The sequence below is a fragment of the Epinephelus lanceolatus genome, chromosome 22 (assembly GCF_041903045.1).
Source record: "Epinephelus lanceolatus isolate andai-2023 chromosome 22, ASM4190304v1, whole genome shotgun sequence".
NCBI lineage: Eukaryota > Metazoa > Chordata > Actinopteri > Perciformes > Serranidae > Epinephelus > Epinephelus lanceolatus.
Window position 1 is genome coordinate 29,359,104 of NC_135755.1, and position 23,494 is coordinate 29,382,597.

Below are 23,494 nucleotides of genomic sequence, written 5' to 3' on the forward strand. Positions count from 1 at the left end.
GAGACAGAAAACAACTAAAAGGAGATGCAAAACAACCACAAAGTGACACGAAACAAGAACATACACATGCAAAACAACCACAAATAGACAGCAAACAACAACAAAGAGGCACAAAACAACCACAAGGAGGCACAAAACAAGAACACATACACGCAAAACAACCACAAATAGACACGAAACAACCACAAAGACACACAAAACAGCTACAAAGAGACACAAAACAAGAACATTTACATGCAAAACAACCACAAATAGACACAAAATTACTAAATAAAGACACAAAGCAACTACAAAAAGATGCAAAACAACCATAAAGGCAAACAAAACAACCACAAAGACAAACAAAACAAGAACATATACATGCAAAAATACCACAAATAGACAGCAAACAACAACAAAGAGGCATAAAACAACCACAAAGAGACACAAAACAAGAACACATACATGCAAAACAACAACAAATAGACACAAAACAACTACAAAAACATGGGAAACAACTAAAGACACAAAACTACTACAAAGAGATGCAAAACAACCATTTAAGCATTTCAAAGTTTCTAAACCAACCCTTAGGTAAATAATCAAATAATGATATAACAGTATGACACTACACTAACACTACATGTAAACATTAACATGGGTGCTGGGTAAGGTTGAACCAGTATTACATCATTGCGATTTTGACCTAAACTGGGTCAATTTTCCACTCAGTAATTTTGGTGTAAATATTGGGCCTCTGCAGTGCACTGTATCGTAGCTGGTGGCGTAGTTCATTCCACAGTTACACTGTAGCCATTTTCATGCTCACTGAGTTGCAGCACAACGCCACAGAGTCTGTGATTGTATTCATTGTGTCCAACTGTCCAAATATGTTTCTACCATGCGTGTAGCACTCGCCAAGCTCTTTGGAGAAGAGTGAGTCCACAAGACCAAGAACACAATCTATTAGTCGTGTCCTGCTGCCACTGCACAAAAGCCAAAGTTGTTGCATAAGAAGACTGAAGGTGAAAAAGACAGGGGACATGTAGAGAAGGGCGCCATCCCCCTCATTTGCGCACTCAGAGCTTTTCAGGGAAAAGCCGTGGGCCCAGTGTGTTTTATTGCTAATGCCTCAGTGACTTCCAAGGGCACTTAAAGGACGTCAATCATTGAATTTGCACTCCACTTGCTCACTTCAGACCCAGCGGAGGCCTCAGAAATGGGAGGGAGAGCCCACGAGAGAATGTTGTTAGTGCCCTTCTCTGGGCTGATTTAGGCTGTTTTCTTTTTCAGCTCCTATTGAGCGTTGAGCAACGGCTAAACCAGCGAGACAAATGTGTGTTTACGCTTTTAAAAAAGAAAGTAGTAAAAGGGAGTGGGGGGAAAGAGCAATGTTCTTTTTTGTGTTCTTTGCAATCCAGGTCCTGGGTGGAGAAGTAGCCAAGAGGACATCAGATAAATCAGGTTACCCGTGGCAACAGCACTGTTAGGTCTGGGACTGGCTCTTGATCTTCTTCTTACTCATCTTCCTCCTCTACATCTCACCCAGCGCTTTGTGCTCACCTTTCTTACCTTCATGTGTTTTTCGTTCACAGTTCTCCTTTGTTTTTCACATCCTACCTTGAGCTTAGCAACTCTTTCAATCACCCAAACCATGCCTTCCTCTTCCTCCTTTACCTCTGTATCAAAGTGAAACAGATTCCTTGAACTCTGGGGTCATTCCTCCCCAGCAACAATGGGGCATTTGTTGGCCTCAACAGCTAAGACTTGAGGCCTGTTACCGAAGCCTGGATACAGTATAGAGCAAAAGAGTTATAGTGAGAGAAGAGGTGGGGGGGCAAGAATGTGGGAAAATGAAAGACCTGAGTGGTGGAAGTGGAAAAGAGGAGTAAGAGAGCTGTGAGAGCAACCTAACAAAACTTCAATTTTAAATAGGTAATCCAGCCAGTAGGTGAGCACATTCCCATTAATCTGACAGTGGGGATAACTTCCTCTGGGCTTATGGGTTATTACTTCCTCTGCCATTGCTGTAGCACTATTGTTTAGCCACAGTGTGAAGTCACACACACTGCAGCGCCAAAAGCCTGACCTCTGGTTTGGACAATGCTTGCTATTGTCTCTTGGTTTTGCCCATTCAATGCAGGAAGAGGAACAACTGGCATGTTAATGAACCTAATGGAACAAATATATTGTTAAATATTTGTAACAAGAGGTGTGAAGTTGTCACCTTCCAGGTTCAATTTATTGCACAACTTGTCAAGACGCAGTGTTCACATGCATCATGTCAATTCCCCTGAATTACCCTCAAAGTTCTATAAAAATGAACTGGAAATAGTGATGGGATCCTGGAAATTTGTAAAAGTTGGTTGGGTTATATTTCATGTGCATGTTGATTTCATAATTATTATTAATTTAATAATTGGAAATGACTGGTTAAAACAGTCATTGTCATTTATTATGTAAGTGCTCTATTACAAGATTTTAGGTGGTTGGAGGCTCAGGATGAAGGCTGGGGGTGGTGTGCTGGTAATGCAGAACTGGTAAACTGTTTTGATGCTTATCTATTTCATCTAAAGTAGACCTGTAGTAAATTGTCCTGATCCATATAAGACTCACATGTGGTCCATATTCTAGTACCTGAGCTGGCACCCAGTATGAGCATATAGCTCATGAATTCTTCAGCCCTCTTCTGGTTCATACCAGAACCACAGCATGCCTGACATAAAGCCGTTTAAGATGAACCTGCAGTAATTTCCTCTGGCCCTTATTTGGCCCAAACAAATTACCCATTTGGTAAAACTGATTTGGCCCAGAACTGGCACAGAACTTACCAGACACACAGCCCATGTAGGGTACGTGTATGGTATTGCCTTGATCTGGTACATATCTGGCTTATAAGATGCTTGAATTCAGGCCCATTCAAGATAAAGCTTTGGGTATTTCTTCTAGCCCTGATTTGGCCCAGGCCTAGCCCACAACATGCAAGACAAATGACCCATGAAGGGTAAGCATATGGCATGGCCCCAGTCTGGCACAAATCTGGCCCAAAATATGCTTGAAATTTGGCTGATTCAAGGTGAAGCTCTGGTAAATTCCTCTATCCCCAATTTGGCCCAGAACTGGCACAGAACTTACCAGACACACAGCCCATGTAGGGTAAGTGTATGGTATTGCCTTGATCTGGTACACATCTGGCTTATAAGATGCTTGAATTCAGGCCCATTCAAGGTAAAGCTTTGGCAATTCCCTCTAGCCTCGATTTGGCCCAGGCCTGGCCCACAACATGTCAGACAAATTACTCATGTAGGGTAAGCATATGGCATGGCCCCAGTCTGGCACACATCTGGCCCAAAATATGCTTGAAATTTGGCTGATTCAAGGAGAAGCTTTAGTAAATTCCTCTATCCCCGATTTGGCCCAGAACTGGCACAGAACTTACCAGACATACAGTCCATATAGGGTAAGTGTATGGTATTGCCTTGATCTGGTACACATCTGGCTTATAAGATTAAATTCAGGCCCATTCAAGGTAAAGCTTTGGCTATCTCCTCTAGCCACGATTTGGCCCAGAACTGGCCCACAACATGCCAGACATAAGGCCCATGTAGGATAACTGTTTGGTATGGCTGTGATCTGGCACACATCTGGCCCATTAGATGCCTGACATCTGGCCCATATAAGGTGTGGTTAATTCCCCTGGGACCGATTTGGCCCATAACTGGCACACAACATGCCAGATGCATGGCCCATACAAGGTCAGCGAATGATAGATGTCTTTGCCCAGATTCGGTCTCCAACACACCTGACATCCATATGAGATGGAGCTTAGCTAAGTTTAGGCAGCCACACTTACCCTGCAGTCAACACCATCATTAAAGGCCAAGTGTGGGCCATAATAGAACTGTAGATGTGGGCCACAGATTTATTGCCATCTGGAACACAATTTTACAATCTGACTGAAGATGTGTCAACACAGGATGGACTGATGGCATTATAACAACACCCACAGTTTCATAATGTGGTCTTGTCATCTTTCTTCCATTCAGAGAGTTATGGAGAAGCCTCAGTTTCCTCCAGCACTCCCTCTTCCAGCCCCTCTGAGGTGCTGAACTAAAGGTGAGCCTGGCTGGATTCACTCTGTGGTTTCTACATCCTGGATGGCACAGATGACGGTCTCTCCGGCAGTGATGAATTATTGATCAACTCCATCAGATCACCTGCCGGCTATCTAAAGGCCAAGAAAAGTTTTCAACAGGAAGGCTTAAAGTTTGTACGTCCTACAGCTGAGGTTTACACATTTAATCTGTCCATTTTTATCCAGCAGTTTAGCTCACACGTTGCTAGCAACGGAGAGGCCATGAATCTGCTCTGAGGCAGTGACTGGTGATATGTGGTGAAAGCACAGCTGGGAGTTTAGTCTACTTTGTACATTGACAGGAACCTGAGTTACAGCATCAATCTGGGTCAGTGGGTAGACTGTAACTGTGTATACTGTATGCACACACACACCATTTCTAAACTGAAAAAGAAGGGTAAAACTAGAGAATATTTAGGGTCAAATTCATAAGTGACTCTGGAGAAAACTGAAATACAAATTCACTGTTGATAGCTTTCTTGATTGTTTATTCTTGGTGAGTTCTGGCAGTATAGGAGGAAAAAGAATGGAAACTATTTAAACCTCTTGAACACTCATTTTCCTTACTTTCCATCTTAAGTATAGTGTTATATCATTTTTTAACTGTAGCCTATGATCACTTTAAAGTCTATATTTTTCCCCAGTAAACTCTATTAGGCATGATGCTGCTGATATTAGGGTAAATATTCAAACTACAGACGCGATGTTTGCTATGGCTCTAAAAGAGAATCCACTGGTTCAACTTTTTAAAAAAAAAAATGAAGGTGACAATTTGCATGCATCTTTTTGAGTAGTAACTGTCCTTATAGAATAAATCTGATGGGTGTTTTATAATCTGACAAACTCAGTTAGTTTAGTTCAACCGACATGATTGATGAAGTTGAGTAAACTTAATATTTATCCAAAAGTTGTGTTGATATTTAGTGGTCAGACTATTTCCTTTAAGATAGTCGTATTTATTTTTTATTTAATTCCACTGAAAAATGTCAAAAATGTTTTTGATTCTGACCAACTTCTTGAAATCAGTTGTCAACTGACTAAAAAACACATTAATGAAACAAACTCAGTATTTTTATGCTGAAAAAATGTCTTTAAATGTTATCCACTAACCCCATGAATCATTTTTTAGAGTGTATTAAAAATGATTACTGGCCATATGCAGCTGTAAGTGAAGATACATTTACAGCAGTAGGTACAGAATTAATTAATTTAAAAGAGTGGGGTGAGTGCGTAATGATGGAGCCACTGGAGAGTCTGGCACAGCTGTAAAGGTTAGAAATTGATAAAGAGAAGTGTTAAGTAGAAAGACAACCTGTTGCTTTGTTGGAAGCAGAGGGAACATTTCCCAGCAGCTACTCCCCGCGACCACAGGGCATTGCAACTCCATGCATCAGCAGGCAGGATAATTACACACCCACTTCACACCATCACCCACATCTCGGATGCCCATCCCCAACTGAAGACCCCCGGCGCACAACTCAGGAGCGACGCGGACTTTTTGCATCACTTAAAGACACATTCGTGGAGGTGTACGGTTTGCAAAGCAGGAGAGGAATACAGGAGTTTAAGTTTATTTAAAGAAGGAGACTTTTTTTTTTGCAAACGATGGCCAACTCCGGTATTCAGCTGTTGGGATTTTTCCTGTCGTTAATTGGCATCATTGGACTGATCATCGGGACTATCCTGCCGCAGTGGAAGATGTCAGCGTACATCGGGGACAACATCATCACAGCGGTGGCCATGTACCAAGGACTGTGGATGTCATGCGCTTTCCAAAGTACCGGACAGCTCCAGTGTAAAATCTACGACTCCATCCTGCAGCTCGACAGTAAGTTCTCTCTGACTAACCTGTCAATCATCTCTGGGTTTAATGCAACAGGTTGGACTGTGCTGTCGATCTTCACACAGTCTCTTTCTTTATACCTCCCCACCTGGAGACCCACCTGTTGCATCTGAGCACCTCCTCCACCTGAGGGAGACCTCAATGGACCACACTGTTATCACTCATTAACTCTGCCACCTCAGGTTATAACCTGCTCATCACACCGTAATTACTCACCACACTCTATACAGCAGCCACAGTGCACTGTTACCTGTCACTACAGTGGGATACTGTCTTCTTCATAAGTCACTGATTCCAGGGGGAAAAAAAGTCTGAAAGATAAATCTCTATTCCTAAAAGCATTCCATAAAATCCTCACCCACACATTGTCACATTCTGGGAAACTCTCCCACCCCACCTCCTCACATTTCCCATGCACTCACACTTCAACACACATAAACAGTAGATGATATCTTATCACATTTCAAGAGCTGATTCTGTGATCCATCTGTAAGAAAGACAGTCCTTTGCATAAGCATATGCGCTCAGAGTTGTATCTTTTGTCACAACTCTGTATCTTGTTTTCCCAGTGTATCCCAAGATCTGGGTACTTGAGAACTTTTGCCACCATGAAATAGAAACTACATTGCATACCCTGCAACAGTTGCTTACTACTTAAGAAGTTGCCAAAATAAATAGTTTCAGACCCATAATGTAAGAAGGGTGACCGTGGTAACTCCACTGTGCAGCACAGGCATCTGAACAACCTACTGTACATCACCCAACATACAAGCTCACAATGGCTTTAGAACTTTTCCCATACAGAAACGCATACTATTTGCATGCATAACAAACCAGGAGGTCTTCATTTAATACCCAGGGATTGTTGTTAATAGCCCCCCTCCTTCAGAGATAACTTCAATAATCCTGCAGACATTTGGCCTTGTTTGATGACATTAAATAAATAGTGGCTTGGCTTTAAAGCCAATTACAACCCATCTCTTGTAATGGACAGACATTCTTACTGCCTTTGCTAACTTTGACTGAAAACTGAGAATGTTTTGCTGATTTATATCATACACCTTTTTAAAATCTATTTTCTTTTGTTTAAAGATCTACTTTGCATTCTACTTGCAGTCTAAACAGGAGGTTTAATACTGAGCCGGATTACTAACCAAGAATATCTGGCAGCCAGTTTTGGGCTTCACAACCTCAGGGGCCCCAAAGGCCCTATTTTCATCAGTCTGTGATAATATGATTCTGCACATTTGTTTTGCAAGGAGCTGGAGTTAGAATAACATCACTAAAGAACAAATACTAGTTGAAATAATAAGCGCCTCAGGCGGGGTCTGTCTTGCATTATTACCTATCTTATTCATCTGTTTTTTTAAAAGTACCTATTTAAAAAAATATGCAGGTTACTGAATAAATGTGGGTTTTACAAACACATTAATGGGAACTCACTGCCCATTTTCACCTTGGTTCTCCTAGTGGACTGTAGCATTATGGAGCACCTGAGGAATTATGATTCCACAGCTTCCAATTATGTTACTCTGTAGTTTTACATGCATAATGTTGACACACGTTTGTCATACAATGTTGTAGCAGTGTGACATTTACTTGAGAAAAGCTACAGTCGATGTGCAGAATTAGAATTATATGTTCTGTATCCACAGACTATAAAAAAATGGACATAGCCAACGTGATGTCACTCACTGGTTTGTGGACTCTCATTTTGAAGCTTCAAGTTGGCATTTTGGCCATCGCCATCTTGGATTTTTAGAGCCAGATGTTGCCATAATTGGACAAGAGGGTGGAGCTAACCCTAACACCAGCAGCTTGCTTGGTTAGCATGGTGCATTTACAGCTATGGATAACTGTACTAATGCTAATGCTAATTTTCACTAATGAAAACCAGGCTTAAAACCATTAAAATAATATGTATTTACCGGAATAAAAAAATCTGACTCCTTAGAGGGATTTACAGTACAACCAAACGCTGGCCAAGATTCTTTTAGGTGAGGTAATTTTAATGAACTGACAACCCATTGAAATACCAACAGCTATGGCTATGCCTATACTCTGAATCCTGGGTGACGCCATGGTTACGTTACCTAATCAGCATTGTCACCGTAGTAGTAACTTGGCAAAGATGGCATCCACCTGTTACTCAAAGAAGCCATGGCCTTAGTCATGTGTAACTTGAAGCCAGTTAAAGCCAGGCAAGCCCCCCATACAGTTGTCATGAATGTGGAAATTAGCCATGGAGACCAAAACTGTTTTCTGTACCAGGCTGTTAACATGATCATTTCTGCTGTAAAGATGGGCATTTTAACATGGGAACCCAGATAGCCATTGGACTTGACTCACTTGCGGTCAAGTGCTGGCTGACTCAGCTTTGTTATTTGTAATTGTGCCAAATGCGAGCCAGCATTGGCCTGTTTACTTTTGTGAACTCTAGCCCAGTTTAGCTTTTACAGACACAGGCCTTTTTTGGCTGAGACATGGCAGCTGTAAGAGACAGCGGCCAGCACCAAAATGTGGTCTGGCCTGTTCATGGTTGCCAAATCTCAGCCTGACTTAACATTGTAGACACGGGCCTATCCTGGCTGACACATAGCTGCCAAAATCAGGCCAGTTTATATGGCATATTGAAACCTTGAAGCCACCCTCAAGTGGTCATTAGAGGAACTGCAGTTTTTAGGACTTGTGTGTTGGCCTCATTTTTCAGCCCCAGAGGTTGCCGCTTGTATGTATCCTATGATAAAGTTGTACTGGACACTGAAAAGATCACGATGGCTAATGTATTTTTGTATTATAACACAGATAACATGATAACCAGTATCTTTTTCTCTACACTGAATGGCAGCAGATGTGCCACATTAGTGAAGCCACTGCAAAGCTGCCAGACACAGCTCAGTAGCAATAATGACAGCAGTGTGATGTAACTCAAAGCTAGGATACTGTGCATCCTGCTCTCTATCTGCATTTACTCTATAATCCACCCTATTGTTCCCCATGTCTTGCTATTTTATAGAGATACCGCCCCTACTCTCCCTCTTCTCTACATCCTCCCCTGTATCTCTCTACCCATCCCTTCCTTGCTGCTCAAAGGTTTTGTTTGTTTGGGCAGGGCAGGGATGGCCTAGACTGGCACAGACTGGTTCTAGGTGGACAGAGTGGGAGAAACAAAGGGGGGACTCACCCTGTGATAGGTTTATAGGGTGAGGAGAGGGGGGGCTCTGACAGATGAGGATCCTAACAGTAGCGTTTCAGCAGGCCTCCACCTCTTTAACAGCAGCAGATGGGAGGGGGGCAGTGAAAATGAAAGAGTGTGAGATGTGGCTTGTCTGTCCGTGTGTGCCGGTGTGTGTTCATGTGTATCCCATGGTTTCTCTTCCAGGAAAAGCTCACATTCAAATGTCCTGACAGGCTAATGTGAGTGTAATTCACAACCTCTGGACACACACATAAAGACTCTCCGATAGGTCGAGGCCTGTTTATTGGTCTTTCCTCATCATTTACCAGTTTGTGCTTTTAGATGTGACTTTATATGATCTTTTATGTTGTTTTTTTAAACAACAATCCCAAATCCTACAAAACAGAAGACACTCCTCATACATAATGAACATTTCCCTTCTCTCTATCCGTCCCAGGTTCGCTTCAAGCCACTCGTGCCTTGATGATAGTTGGGATCATTGTGTCCATCGCAGGTCTGGGTGTGGCCTGTATGGGAATGAAATGCACCACCTGTGGAGGGAGCGACAAACTGCGCAAGTCCCGCGTTGCCATGACAGGAGGCATCATCCTGCTAGTGGGAGGTGAGGATACCATACAGTGTGGATGACAGTCAGTATGAGTTAAATTTGGTTACGTACAGATGGATGGCATATTAAAGGGGAACCCAACATAAAGGTGTTGTTCCAGCTGCAAGAACAGCTTCTGTGTGTGGAACGCTGCCAAGAGGCTGCTTAACACATCAGTCCAAAATTTCTTGGTACTCAATTGGGTTGAGACCAGGTGACTGCAAAGGCCATAGCATCTGAATCACATGATTTTCGCGCTGCCTTTGTGTGTGTGTGTGTGTGTGTGTGTATGTTAATAAATGAATGTCACTAGTAACAAAAAACGCTTGCTGCACCTTTTCATCATTGCCAGGCTGCCACCTCATCACCTCCGTACACTAACTATCCCGTGTAACCAATCTACTGTTTATTTTTATTTTCATTTATTCCACAGTAATTAGTATCTAGTTCCTAAAATGGACAGACAAAGGGAGATAGCTATAGCTCTGGTTGAGGGTGAGAGGCTGTCAGCAAATAGTATGTTGGGCACAGGGAAACGGAGATCTGTGTGGGTACGTGAAAAAAGAGGGTGGATCACAGGGAGAACCACCAGTTGGTCCAGGAGCTTCACCTCCTCAATGGCTGTTTGAAGCACTGCACTTTTGTATGCTTCCACACCTGCTGTTTCCTACTGAGATCCTGGTTACTGTGGTTTGTAAAGTTGTTAAGCTCTGGGTATCCAGCAACCACTACCACCAGTTTCTCCTCTATTGTTTGCCAACCATAAACTTCCTGTCGTGAACACCACAGAGAGCCCACCGCTCAAATCATCCGGTTGGACATTGGGAAAAAAGCGGAGATGACTTTTTTGTGCTGAGACATTTTTTCGTCTCGACAAGTTCAGAGCGCTCCGGCAAAAACACCAGAGGGGTTTATTCATATATCATTTATAGCCTGATTTATACAGAATTTTACTCATGAAAACATGTGAAAATGGATTTGTATGGCTGTTAACAGTAGTTTCAGATTTATGGAGTTATAAAAAGAGATATCCAAAATCCCCTCTGTAAAAAACAGTGACTCACAAAACACCCCACAAACTTATTGTGAACTTACTGGTGTCGCAGGAGAAGTTAGGGGGTTCACCAAATTCTTCAGGTTACATCAACTGTGACTCATGTCAATTCAAAATGTTTCACCGATTCAACTTGTGGAGATATTTCATTCAATAAGTAAAAACTTACAAACACTGTTTCAGGGGTTCACCTCAGTCAGGAGGATTCATTTTCTGGGCACCATGGATATCTGATCCAAATGTCATGGCAATCCATCGCACTCTTTGTTATGATATTTCAGCGTGTACCAAAGTGATAGACTGACTGACAGACTGCCAGTGCCATCCCTAGAACCACACCACCAGTTGCACACTGAAGGGAACACCAGAGGGGCCTATGGCCACCCTGATACAATTTCTGCCTACCCCCCCCCCCACTGGCCCACCGATGAAAATAAATGGGCGTCAGACCCTTAAGGTGTCATTACTAATTTTGTAGCTAGCCCGAAGGTAGTGGTATCTCGTGAAAGACAACCTAAAGCATCCACTGGCACCAACCATGTTGGCCAAGCTTATAAGGAAGGGGGCAAAATAACGCTCCAAACTTAGGCAAAACTTCCCCAAGGGAACAACTAGCATGGCTTTTTTTCCAGTGTGTTCTCTTGGACGCTCGCCTTAAGATATGTGAATGAAAATGGGTTCCATAGGTACCAACAATTTGCTCCTAAACTTGGCTTGTTTTTAAAATATGTTTGGTTCCTTACAATCAATGTAATCAATTAGAACAGTTTATTTATCTTTTTAAGGACAACCAGTTTATCTGAAGAACAATGAATAACATGTATAGATACATTTATTAAATTCTGCTGTGGCTCTGGTGAATTTCCTCCTGCACAATATCACAATCTAAGGCCCTGCTGACTCATTGTTGACCCACTCTATGGCACCTATGCTAATTCATATTATTGTCTATGGGACCTATAATAATCAATACAGACCTTGTTACATAATATTTCATCAAAACCTACCCAAACTCACCTCATCATCACATTTTTTCTTTGATCCTGTGTACATCATAGAGCAGGTAGGAGGAAGTTTGATCCCTAGTCCAAAAAGCCTTCCTCCCACTCTCCTGCAGCAGCCCTCCAGAGGTCATTAGACTGAATGAGTCCAGAACTCCTGGCACTGATTCTAACATAAGAGGTCTAACTGGCTTGGAAGAGAACAGGAACACTAAAAGCTAATTGTGCTGGAGTCAATAGCTAGCCGCCTGGTGACTATAAAGAGGGTAAAAGCACGTCTACCCTCTCAGGTTTTGATGATGTGCTGATGGACTGATTGATCTTTGTTGTTGGCTTTCCCTCCTCTCAGGGCTGTGTGCCATCGTGGCGTGCTCCTGGTTTGCTCATAATGTGATCCGGGCATTCTATAATCCCTACACTCCAGTCAACACCAAGTAAGGAACCCCAGAAATACATTGTATTCAAGTACTGTCATTGAAAGAATACCCTGCCATGTTTCAGCTTTCTTGCCAACAGTTAGATGAGAACAGTGATTCCACTCTCATATTAGTAGTTAACATGAAGCCACAGCCGGGAGACAGTTAGCTTAGCTTAACTACCACTGTCCAAGGGTAACGCAATCTGCCAACCAGAATTTCTAATGCTCACTTATAAACACATTATATCTTAGTTTAAAAAAGCCAAGTGCAATTAGCCCACAACATGTTGTGGATTTAGCATTGGACTATCTCCTGGCCCACTGCAGTGACTTCCTGTTTCCAGTCATTATGCAATGCTAAGCTAAGTGGCCAGTAGCTGTAGGTTCATATCTAACACACTGATATGAGAGTGGTACTGATCTTATCCAGTGCTTGGCAAGAAAGTGAATATGTGCATTTGTTGAACGATTCCTTTATATATTATTTTTTACTATTCCTTTAAATATTATTTTTGAAGTATGGTTTCAATGTATGCAAATTTACACTGCTAATATTGCACTTTTTAGTCCATTTACTCCATCTTCTCCATTATATTTATAAAACAGCTATAGTCAGTATCTTTGTGTGCATTGGGATTTAATATATATTAAAATAATTATATTACGTGTTATAATGTGATGTATTTTTTTTAGGAATAACTACAAAAAAGTAGTTAAAATGAGTTCAACCTGAATCGGCAAATGCTGCTTACACATATATAAATGATTAATAAAAAACAAATAACATTGCAGTAATTTTGCCTGTTTGAGTGCTTTTACTATTGATACTTCAGTACATTTTTCTAATAATACTATGGGTGCAATTTTAATGCAGAAGTTTTATTAAACTTTATTAAACTGAATTCATTTGACATTGCTGTATGTCTTTTAAAATGGCACCATGTAACTTCTGATCAAAGAAATAACACACTCTTCTCCTTGCAAACTGAAAGTTAATCATAAGCAATAAAACCTTTAATTATTCAGTGCACTCGGGGGGTTTTGCTGCTACGGTCTTAATCAGTCTGGTATGACCAGAGGCTTATGGAAGCTATCTTACCTGATGTTATTACACTTTCGATAGATACTGCTATAGCAGACATCACCAGTCACTCTCCTCTTCTTGTGCTGCTCTTACAATTCAGCATTTACTTTATCCATAAATGCAGTAGTGGAAGAAGTACTCAGATCATATATTTAAGTAAAAATGGCAAAGTGGCAAGGCTTGCATTCAAAATACTACTCTAATAAACATACAAAGTACACATACTAATTATGCAGAATGGCCCATTTCAGAATCATTTATTATGCCACTGGAATATAACTAATGATACATTAATGTGTTTACCACCTTAATATTGTAGCTGGTAAAAGTGGACATCATTCTGATTACTCTATATACTGCTGGGGAGCTTATAGGTCCTGTATGCAACATTCAGAGCATTGATAAGACACCAGTGATCTCCTGTCCAAGCCTCTCTCTTCGCTGTCATGTTAGTTGGTCCGTCTACACGTGCATGTCAGTGCGTTTGAGTCCCTGTGTATGTATCCCCGTTGCTAGCTCATCAAAGCCACTCTGCACTGCACTCATATGGCATTAACTGCTAACAATGCCAAGCCATGGTGGTGGAAAAGCGTTATTGTGGAAGCATAGCACCCACCCTTCTGTTCCCCTGATGTCAACACTGTTAGCTCTGTTAGCTCTGTGTTGAGAGCCATATGCAGATGGTCCTAGCTCACACTAGACTAGAGCTCCTTTAATCTTTAATACTAATTAGAATTTATTAGTTGTTTTGTATTTTCACCTAATTATCTAAATCTGCAAAGTAACTAGTAACTGTGGTGATGAGATAGAAATGTTGTCTTTTTGTGTAATAGCAAAATGCAGAAATCAACTTTGCCAGAGGTTCACTTTGTCACTGTCACAATTATTGCTTAACACCATCTTGTGTGCTCCAGGTTTGAGTTTGGTGCTGCCATCTTCATCGCCTGGGGCGGCTCCCTCCTGGATGTCCTGGGTGGAGCCATGTTGGCCGCTTCCTGTCCACGAAAGAAACAGGTGTCCAAGTACCCGTCCATGGGTAGCTCCCGCTCTGGTCCACCAAGCAGCACGAAAGAATACGTGTGAGAGCGCCCCCCCACAGCTTGGGACTCCAACAGAAGCTGACAAAGAAGCCCTTCCCTCCTTTTTTTGCAGCACCAGCGAGGAGTAAAACTGAAGGTGTATGTGAAGTTGTGAATCATAGAGGCAAAGAATTACAGACTTTCTTTTCTTTTTCTTCAGGCAGACCTTTGATAACCCCTTGATCATCATGCAGCACTCTCAATTGTTTGATGAATGATGTCTCACACCCCGTCCACACATTCCACAATTGTTTACAAGTGATCTTCACAAATACATTATAATTGGATCCCCTGACTTAATGGACAAGCCCTCGGGGTGTAACCTCTTGAATTGTAGCCTAAATGGTGGATTATAGCCAACACTTGCACCTCTGTGTTAGAACCAGCATCTGTTAGCATTTGCCATGTAATTGAAAGTAATCAATTCCTGTTTCTAGGCTGCGACTCAGGGGCTCTGTACAACACAGACACAGGGTGACAATACAGTGTTTTATAAAAACCACTGGTGGTTCCAAAATAGATGTTACGATGAGCAGGGTGTGACTTCACACACAGGGCTCACTGTGTAGGGTGGCCATATCACACAGGCCTTTTACTACAACACTCGCTACAGGCACTGCAGCTCTTCATACTAGTCTGTTACAAACCCTGCTCAGATATGAAATATTTTATTGTGTAGTCACTGTGCCATTATCACTCTAATAGCTTCCATATCAGCCACTATGAGATTTAACTGCCTCTATTTATTTTGACAAATGTAGGATGAGGTTTTTGGCTCCTGTGTAGGTTTATATAACAGGTAGATCATTGTGGCCCAGCTCTAGCTTTCAGAGATTATAAATATTTTTATTAAGATGTTTTGTGCTCTGAACAGTGTCCGCTGTATTTTTAAATGCCATAGTTTTATACACTCGACTCATTTAGCACATAATGGTGTAATAAAAAAAATGTTAACATGTCCATTGATACTTAAATAATAAAGATATTACAACATTGTTAATGCTTTGGTAAAGTAGTAGCTGATTTTATAGTAGTTTTTTCCATTGACACAAACAATAAAACTGTATTTCCTTTTGCGAGACAACAGATGTTGCACATGACGCTGCATTCTCCAAACTCTCCATACACACAACAAGCTTAGACAAGAAAAACAAGAGCAACAAATCATTAAGAAAATATTTTTAAGTCGCGGTCCAGACAAGAATGTGTTTTGCTTATTTTTTACTTTCACTTCACTTTCTATTTCACTTGAATGTGGAAAGGTGAGCAGTGCCTGACCAACCACATTTGGAGCCCGAGGTAAGCTTCCCCTGACCTTCCATATCCTTTGGATGAGTGAAGTGCTTCAAGTGGCATCCACATGAATGCCAGGACCAAACACCGAAGCAGACCGAGTCCCCCTCTCATGGCAATAACACTCCTGGATGGCATTGGCCCCACAGCAGAACTTGCACCATGCCTCACAACAAACAATGCTCAGAAATGGCCCGAGGAGTGTGTCAAAGAGTGCAAGGTGTCAACCTGGCCTCTAAATTCCCCAGATCCCAATCTGATCGAGCATCCATGGGACGTGCCAGTACCCCACCTCACAACCGACAGGTCTTGAAGGATCGACTGCCAACGCCCTGAGCCAGACTCCAAAGCACACCTCCAGAGGTCCCGTGTCCATGCCTTGACATGTCAGAGCCAAATCTAATCCAAGAAGGCCCCACCGTGGATCGGGGGTACCCCTGGAGTACTGGCACGTCCCACAAATACTCAGTCAGATCAGGATCTGGGGAATTTGGAGGCCAGGTCGATGCGTTGAGCTTTCTGTCATGTTCTTCGGGTCATTCCTGAGCAGCTTTCGCAGTGAGGCATGGTGCATTGCTCTGCTCGGGTGGCTACAGTCATCAAGGGGGGAAATTATATCGTGAAATTTTTCGACTCTATCTTGATACACGACATTCCTGCTATTTTTGAATCTCCTCAAAAGCACTTCATCCTGGTCACTTTCTGACCAAATACTCTCTTTGATGAGACAAAGTTATGGGATGACTAATGTTTTTGTTTTTTCCAGAAAATATTAACACAATGAGATTTTTTATCAATAATCATCAATAATGTGGGTATAACGAACTGAGTGGGTCAAGGCAAGCCTAAGACAAATTGAAAAGTCTGATAAGTTGATACATTTACATCTTTTTGCCTTTAAAATGAGGGGAAAAGCACCATTTATGCATTATGTCACGATACAATATCCAAAATCAAAGATGATATATACAATCTCGTACCTCGATAACAGTATCTTCATATTGCCCATCCCTATTATATTTATATACACATATATGTAGGTACAGTGTCAGATGTAAACATTCATGGTGTCCTCCTCGGCTGAGGTGTAATGTTAGCTAGCTCAATGTTAGTTAGCTAGCAAGGTAAGCTAACAGATAAGTGTTAAATGGTTTAAGACCTACTTACATTTATATATATATATATATATATATATATATATATATATATATATATATATATCTGTTAGCTTACCTAGCTAGCTAACATTGAGCTAGCTAACTTAGCTCAGCTGAGGAGGACACCATTAATGTTTACATCTCACGCTGTCACGAACATGAGTCTCTCATCTATGAATAGATACATGCTCTTTTGTGCGGTGAAATGGTTGGCAAGTGTAGTTCAGTGGAAAGAAAATAGTTCCCACATGAAACTGCTCACAACAAGGTCTGTGGATTATCTGTGTGACTGGGTCATGATTTCTGGAAAGAGACATTGCTGTTGAGTTTTTCAAATGTATTTTTTTCCGCATTTTGAGCACCACTGCAGATAAAAAAAAAAAACCTGGTATGTGTTTACATGTGACTGTGTAGTGTGGATGGAGCCGAAAAACAGAGAGCATTAAAGTTATTTAAATGAAAATGAGGTTTTAGAACACAAATGGCAACATGTGCATCAAACAGCAAATACTGATACAGATTCCACAAAGATATATCTTTTTATTTCCCGAGATGCATCATGAAAAGTAGACCATTTCCATGCAAATGGTAGCCACAACCCTGAACAACAATTTTTGAGTCAGAGCTGTGAAATGCAGTGCTTCCATGACGCAAAAAAAAAAAAAAAAGTGAACTAGTAACAATTTCACAGCTGACTAAGTAACGTGACATCAGCATGAGCCTCTACAGGCAATAGCATGTCATTTCAAGGTCCACTGCAATCTTTAAAAAAACCCAAATGACCCCCCCTCCCCTCCAAAAAAAAAAATTAATGTTGTCTCAGCATTGACAGCCAATCATAGAGTGACTTGTTTTCATGATCTCATCATGTAATTGTAAGGTAAACGTTGTCATTATCTTTAAATAGTTCACCTGAAAGCTGAAAGACTATGACGCAATCTGGGTGTAGCTTAACAAGCAGGTTACTGCTGTAAATATTTAGACAAAGAAAGTGCTGATTATTATGACTTGTCTGTGTGCCAATTCTCAGTCTGATATAGCGTCAAGTATCATTTGGCAATTGATTTAAAAGAATCATGTCTTTTATCACAGTTGTGTGGCCAACTGGGAGACCCCACCTTTGAAAACTAACAAAAGCCCCATAACTCTGTTGTTGTTTACGAGATATTACTGCTGAGTCCGCAGCACAAGCCAACAACGAGCTTAGGGAAATGTTGACTCTGCATGATCTAAAGAGCATAACGGTGGCGTGGTTTGAAATACTACTACATAGCCCTTAATAACAGAAAACCAGTTACGTGTTTTGATGCTTGAACAGACTCCATGCATAGAATTCTGCAACATGTCACTGCACATAACAGGCATTCCCACAAAGTGCACCATTTGGAAACATAATAAATCTCAGTTATAGATGACCGAAGCAATTTCCATTCAGAAACAAGTAAAAAACATGTAGAAGCCATAACAACACAAAGTGTTTCTTCTCATTTTTTTGAAATAATAAATAATTAGCAGTAGTTTTTTTCTGTAAATAGCGAGCTTTCATCCACTGGATATTAGTACACCACTTGCATCAGTGTGAGAGTAGAGAGTGATAGTCATTGCACGACCAAAGCTTAACATTTCACCTGTGTGTTACACATTTACAGGCGTGTGTTCCCTCACACAACCAACCCACAGACAATCAGGAACCCTCACCAGGAAAACAAGCCGGTGAAAGGCTGCTTTTCATCGAACCATTTGCTCAGTGCAACTTCAGTAATGTAGCCCTTGATATGAAGCTCTGGAAAATATAGAAACTTCCTCCAAATCTTTCTCAAGTCCTGATAATCTACTGCCTACCGAGGTATAGAGTAGAGAGCGCAATACAATTCATTCACAGTCTGACCAAAGGTAAGTTAAATAAACACTATGTACAATCAGGGCCTAGGCTTCAGCTGCCGCTAAATGAGCCGTTTTTTTGTGCCTGTTTGAGCCGTCAGAAGCTTCAGTAGAACACAAGACAGGATCAAGGCCAAGATCACTGACAGGGAGTTTTGGCGTCCTGGGGGATTTTTTTTAATGGCACATCTTGGTGAAGTTTAGGAGATGGGCGACAGGGATACAGGACACTGGCCGTTGTTGTTCATGATGTCATCCAAGTCTTCATCGTCCAAGTCCACTGAGGAGGAAAGGTCAAAGGTCAGGAATGCGTGCCTCAAAGTAAAGATGTCATTAATTAAAAAAAGTAGTTTACATCTATTTTGCCCATTTAGAACCATTAATTGAATCAGTTCACTTAATGGAATAGTGCAACATTTTGGAAAAGTTGCTCATTCACTTAGTCAGGCTAACTGTTTCCCCTCGTTTCCAGTCTTTATGCTAAGCTAAGCTAACAAGTAGCTTTATATTAAACAGTCAAATGCGTCAGTCGTAACAATTAACTCATCAAGAGGGGGAATGAGCAGCTTTCAAAAAATTTCAAACTGTTCCTTTAATATTTTACAACTTGCTATTCCTAATTAAGAGGTTGTAGTACTTGCAGATTACGTTACATGATACTTAAAGGAACATTTCACCCCAAAATGATCATCTGTATATCAGTTACTCATCCTGTGTTATGTTGAATTCATGATGAAAACATTTTTTGTTCGCATGCCTCCACGGTGAACAGAGAATCCAAAAACAAAGAAAATTCTTAATGAATTGAAGTAAATGGGGGCCGTGTTTAACAACTGTAAAAATATATTCAACTCAATTTTATTTATAAAGCCCAATATCACAAATAACAATTTGCCTCAGAGGGCTTTACAGCATACGACATCCCTTTGTCCTTTGGACCCTCACAGCGGATAAGGAAAAACTCCCCCAAAAAACCCCTTTAACGGGGAAAAAAACATCAGTTTACAAACTCTCACACAACTCGTGCAGTATAATCCCAGTCCCATTTATCCAGTCAAATGCTCAGTACTTCCCAAACACATGCATTTTCGCTAAACCTGCAATATTTAATACACTTTCACATATATGAAGGGATGTTTTGATATAGTTTTGCTGTTGTTGAATGTGGACCCCATTTACTCCAATTTATCAAGTTTTTTTTTTTTAAATATTTGGATTATTTATTCACCGTGGAGGCATGCGAGAAAAACAACGTTTTCTTCACAATTTAACATAACATTGGGTGAATAACTGATATACAAATGGTCATTTTGGTGGAGAAGTCTTCCTTTAATATAACTGAACACAGCCTTGCTGATATTTAGGGCTGTGACTATCAGTTCTGAAAGATCGACTTAATGTTAACAAAATACACTTGAAAAAAAAATTCCTATCAAAATGCATCTTCTAGCTTTCTGAGGATAAGAGAAGTATGGACACAATCAAAAGTTGGGTTACTGTTAAATTCTAAAAGTGGTTTTATTGCTCTCTAAATGATCATTCATCACTGCAGCCCTAATTGCACATGGAAAAAGTGAGTTTGTTTTTCTTAACCCCGTTTAAACATTTGCCTTACGTTAAGTTATCCCCTACATGAATATTCATTTTAGGAATAAGATTATTTTTCTTACATTCTCCATATTGGTAATATCCATTTAAAAAAGCCCTACAACTTGTATTCTCCTTTTGCTCCTCAGAGCCCTGCTGGTACATCTGTGAACCATTAACGTTAAAAGCAGATCGCTGTATTAACTACTTGTTTTAATCATGAAATATAATGACAAATGCCAGACTTAAAACTAGAACAAAACCCTAATGTGATATATTGATGTAGGCTGAGGTGTAATGTCCCTAACAAAATACTGTTCGTGACCTCCCGTCAGAAAACTTTTTTTTTTTTTTTTTCCTAACCACAAAAAAATTGTACTCAGTACACTATCCGTCAGATTCTGGCTGAGAGTGTGAACTGAACTGCTGATTTTGCCTTTATATTCTCCAAAAAATGCCACAGAGGAGTATCATATTTAGCATATAAGGATGACTAAGGCAGAATTTAGCATGAGGACCAATTTAATCTTTTCCTGGATTTTATTTTGGCAACTGTAGTCCCAAAATGCATGTAAAAATACAGGAATTGGAATTAAAATTGCATTTTTTTTTTTTTCAGGTGGAGGACCCCCCACCTCCACCTCCACCTCCACTTCTCAAACCAAAGTTAGGCCCTTGGATGTAGGGATGACAGAGATAGAGAAGATATAGTGTCTATTGTGGATTATTAAGAAGCATTTTCTTAACAGGGACTTCAAATGAGTTTTTGCTCTTTACTCCTTCCTTACTTTTTTCACAGTTTGTCTACATTGTCATGTTATATGTCTCATGTTTATTGGATATCTTGTCTGATGAGTTAAGGTGGTGTTTTTATGGGTGTATCTGTTGACTGTCATCATGTAATTAATCAAAAACACTCACCTTTCTTGGTTCGGCCAATCTGTCCTAGCTTGGGTGCCCTCTGTCCGAGTCTCTGAGGGTTGGCCCCGCCGCCGTCTCCACTGACCTGTGGGTGTCCCGGGTTGTACTGCCCTGCCGGACCCGGCTGCCGTGGAGGCCCGCTGGGCGGGATGAGCTCTGGGATACCTGAAGCTCCGTACATGTCTATAGAAGGCGCCTTCTCCTGATTGGCCGCTAGGTGTCCGCACAGCCCAAGCTTTGTGTCGTGTCGAAAAGGCTGCTCACTTCCGCAATGGCATTCAACAATGAATGTATGAACAACACACGACTAAATGTTGGAAATAACAGAGAGAAAGTCCTCGCAGCCTGTGAAAGAAAGTAAATACGGCCGTCAAAAATAGCTCTCATGCGTCAGAGAGCGGCCAGCTCTTGGCAAGTGCGCACAAACACTTCTCCGCTGTTTATACTGTAATAAGCGATGTATTCTCATGTGTTTGCCACTGTACCACAACTAACAGGTGTAGCAAATGCCTTCCTGGTCGTTACAATAGCTGAGCGGCACAATAACGTGTCTTCCGTTTGATCTACTCACGATAACAAACTGCTTTTCCGCCCGCCGACAAAATCAACACAAACACATCGCTCTCTCTACAATCCTGTCAGAATACTGTGAAATATCATAAATATAATACATATGAGCTCACCTCTTCTTCACCGAGGCCGCAGTAAAGAGCTGAATCCGGTAATAGCGGCTTCTGAGAAAGTGTTGTTGTTTATCAGAGCTCCCTCTCTCCCTCTCTCTCCCTCTCCCTCTCTCTCTTGGCACAACACCGAGGAAGCGTCGATTTAAAGGGGCCTCGCGTCCTTTTCTCAGCCTTGGGGATTTCCTCGTATTGTGTCTTGACTCATACCGGCATGCGGACGTCACAGCGTGCGGTTGATATAAGGGACGGTGCTGACACTTCGGATCATACAGTGGAGGTGTGCCAAAAAAAAATTTCAGGGCGCAGTGCGTAATTACGCACCCTCGGTAATGAGAGAGTGACTCAGGCGCCAGCCAATGACAGACACCGCTCAGTAATCCCCCATACATAACACATGTAATGCTTTATGTCAGAGGCAACAGTTCACGCCAGATCACCCACTGCAGTTACATAGGCTAGTCCATGCTGGGAAACACGTCCGTTACTCAGAAGAATTAACATTCAGGGCTGTGGTATAATGTAGAAAAAAAAAATCACGTTGTTACACTGAGTTCACACATCTTACAACATTTACCAGCAAAACATGTTCAACCTGTTGAAGAAGCTCTGTGGCTTATTGACAAGAGTATTTGCTCATTAGTTCTTTGTCAACAACTGTAGGCAGTCAAATAGACTCAGGCTTGAATCAGTGTTAAAGCCTGTGTCCTCATTGATCTGGGTTTCCCATAAACTGATTCTAACTTACCCTAACCAGAAACGTGACTTGTAAGTAATCCTTAGGTATGAAGAACAGGTTTGTAATGTTTCCAGCTTGACTTTTGCCTGTAATTATGATGTCAACAATTATCTTAATTTATGAGAATGAGTCAACTCCGGTGTTGCTTATAAGTACATAAAATACTGGGTCACTTTTAGCCCAATTTGGGTTAACTGTGGTAGACCAGGGGTGGGACTGGGTAGGAGCTAAACTGACCCAGTCCTGGATAAAGTTTATCCATGAGCACCAGAGCCAGTTAAGCACATATTTATAGTTGGTAAAGACGTTTGTGTTGATATAACACATCATATAGGTTATGATGATATTTAATTTTACACAACAGTTTCTGTATATTTTGAAGACAGTATAGCAGTGGGCTGTGTGAAGGTTATGTCTATATTTACTTTATTTCTTCAATTACAGGCACAAGTTCACTGCCATAAGGCAGTTTAGTGCACTTGACAAGAGGAGATTTTGGATAACGTCTTGCATAAAAGAGGACATGAAGTTGTGTTGGTTTGGATCATGATAAGTTTTTGACTGTGTTATGCAGTGTCGGAGTGTAGTAACGCAAATATAATGACAACGTATAGAAGTAGGACATCTATTTGGTAGTGGATTAAACTCTGTAATTTTGGAATTACCTGTGGAATCATCTTCGTGTTGCAGTCCGAGAGGCAGACACCGTCTCCAGATTTAAGACTAGACTTAAGACTTTTCTCTTTGATAAAGCTTATAGTTAGGGCTGGCTCAGGCTTGCCTTGTACAAGCACCTAGTTAGGCTGACTTCATTCTCAGAACCCATCTGCTGTATTTGGCATCTGACTTCCGGCAGAA

General features: G+C 41.2%; 2 protein-coding genes across 2 annotated transcripts; one reads left to right on the forward strand and one right to left on the reverse strand.

Annotated features, from left to right (window-relative positions):
• Positions 1–5,577: 5,577 nt before the first annotated feature.
• cldn7a (claudin 7a) lies at positions 5,578–15,374 on the forward strand. The gene is made up of 4 exons (XM_033651860.2): positions 5,578–5,942; positions 9,593–9,757; positions 12,147–12,231; positions 14,214–15,374. The coding sequence occupies exons 1-4, from the start codon at positions 5,720–5,722 to the stop codon at positions 14,380–14,382; spliced, it is 642 nt and encodes a 213-aa protein (XP_033507751.1). The 5' UTR covers positions 5,578–5,719; the 3' UTR covers positions 14,383–15,374.
• A 1,974-nt stretch (positions 15,375–17,348) lies between these two features.
• On the reverse strand, positions 17,349–22,039 carry LOC117272665 (uncharacterized). Its single transcript, XM_033651673.2, has 3 exons — positions 21,901–22,039; positions 21,218–21,562; positions 17,349–18,989 (listed from the first exon to the last, which is right to left on the reverse strand). The coding sequence occupies exons 2-3, from the start codon at positions 21,396–21,398 to the stop codon at positions 18,910–18,912; spliced, it is 261 nt and encodes an 86-aa protein (XP_033507564.1). The 5' UTR covers positions 21,399–21,562; positions 21,901–22,039; the 3' UTR covers positions 17,349–18,909.
• Between the last annotated feature and the right edge of the window lie 1,455 nt (positions 22,040–23,494).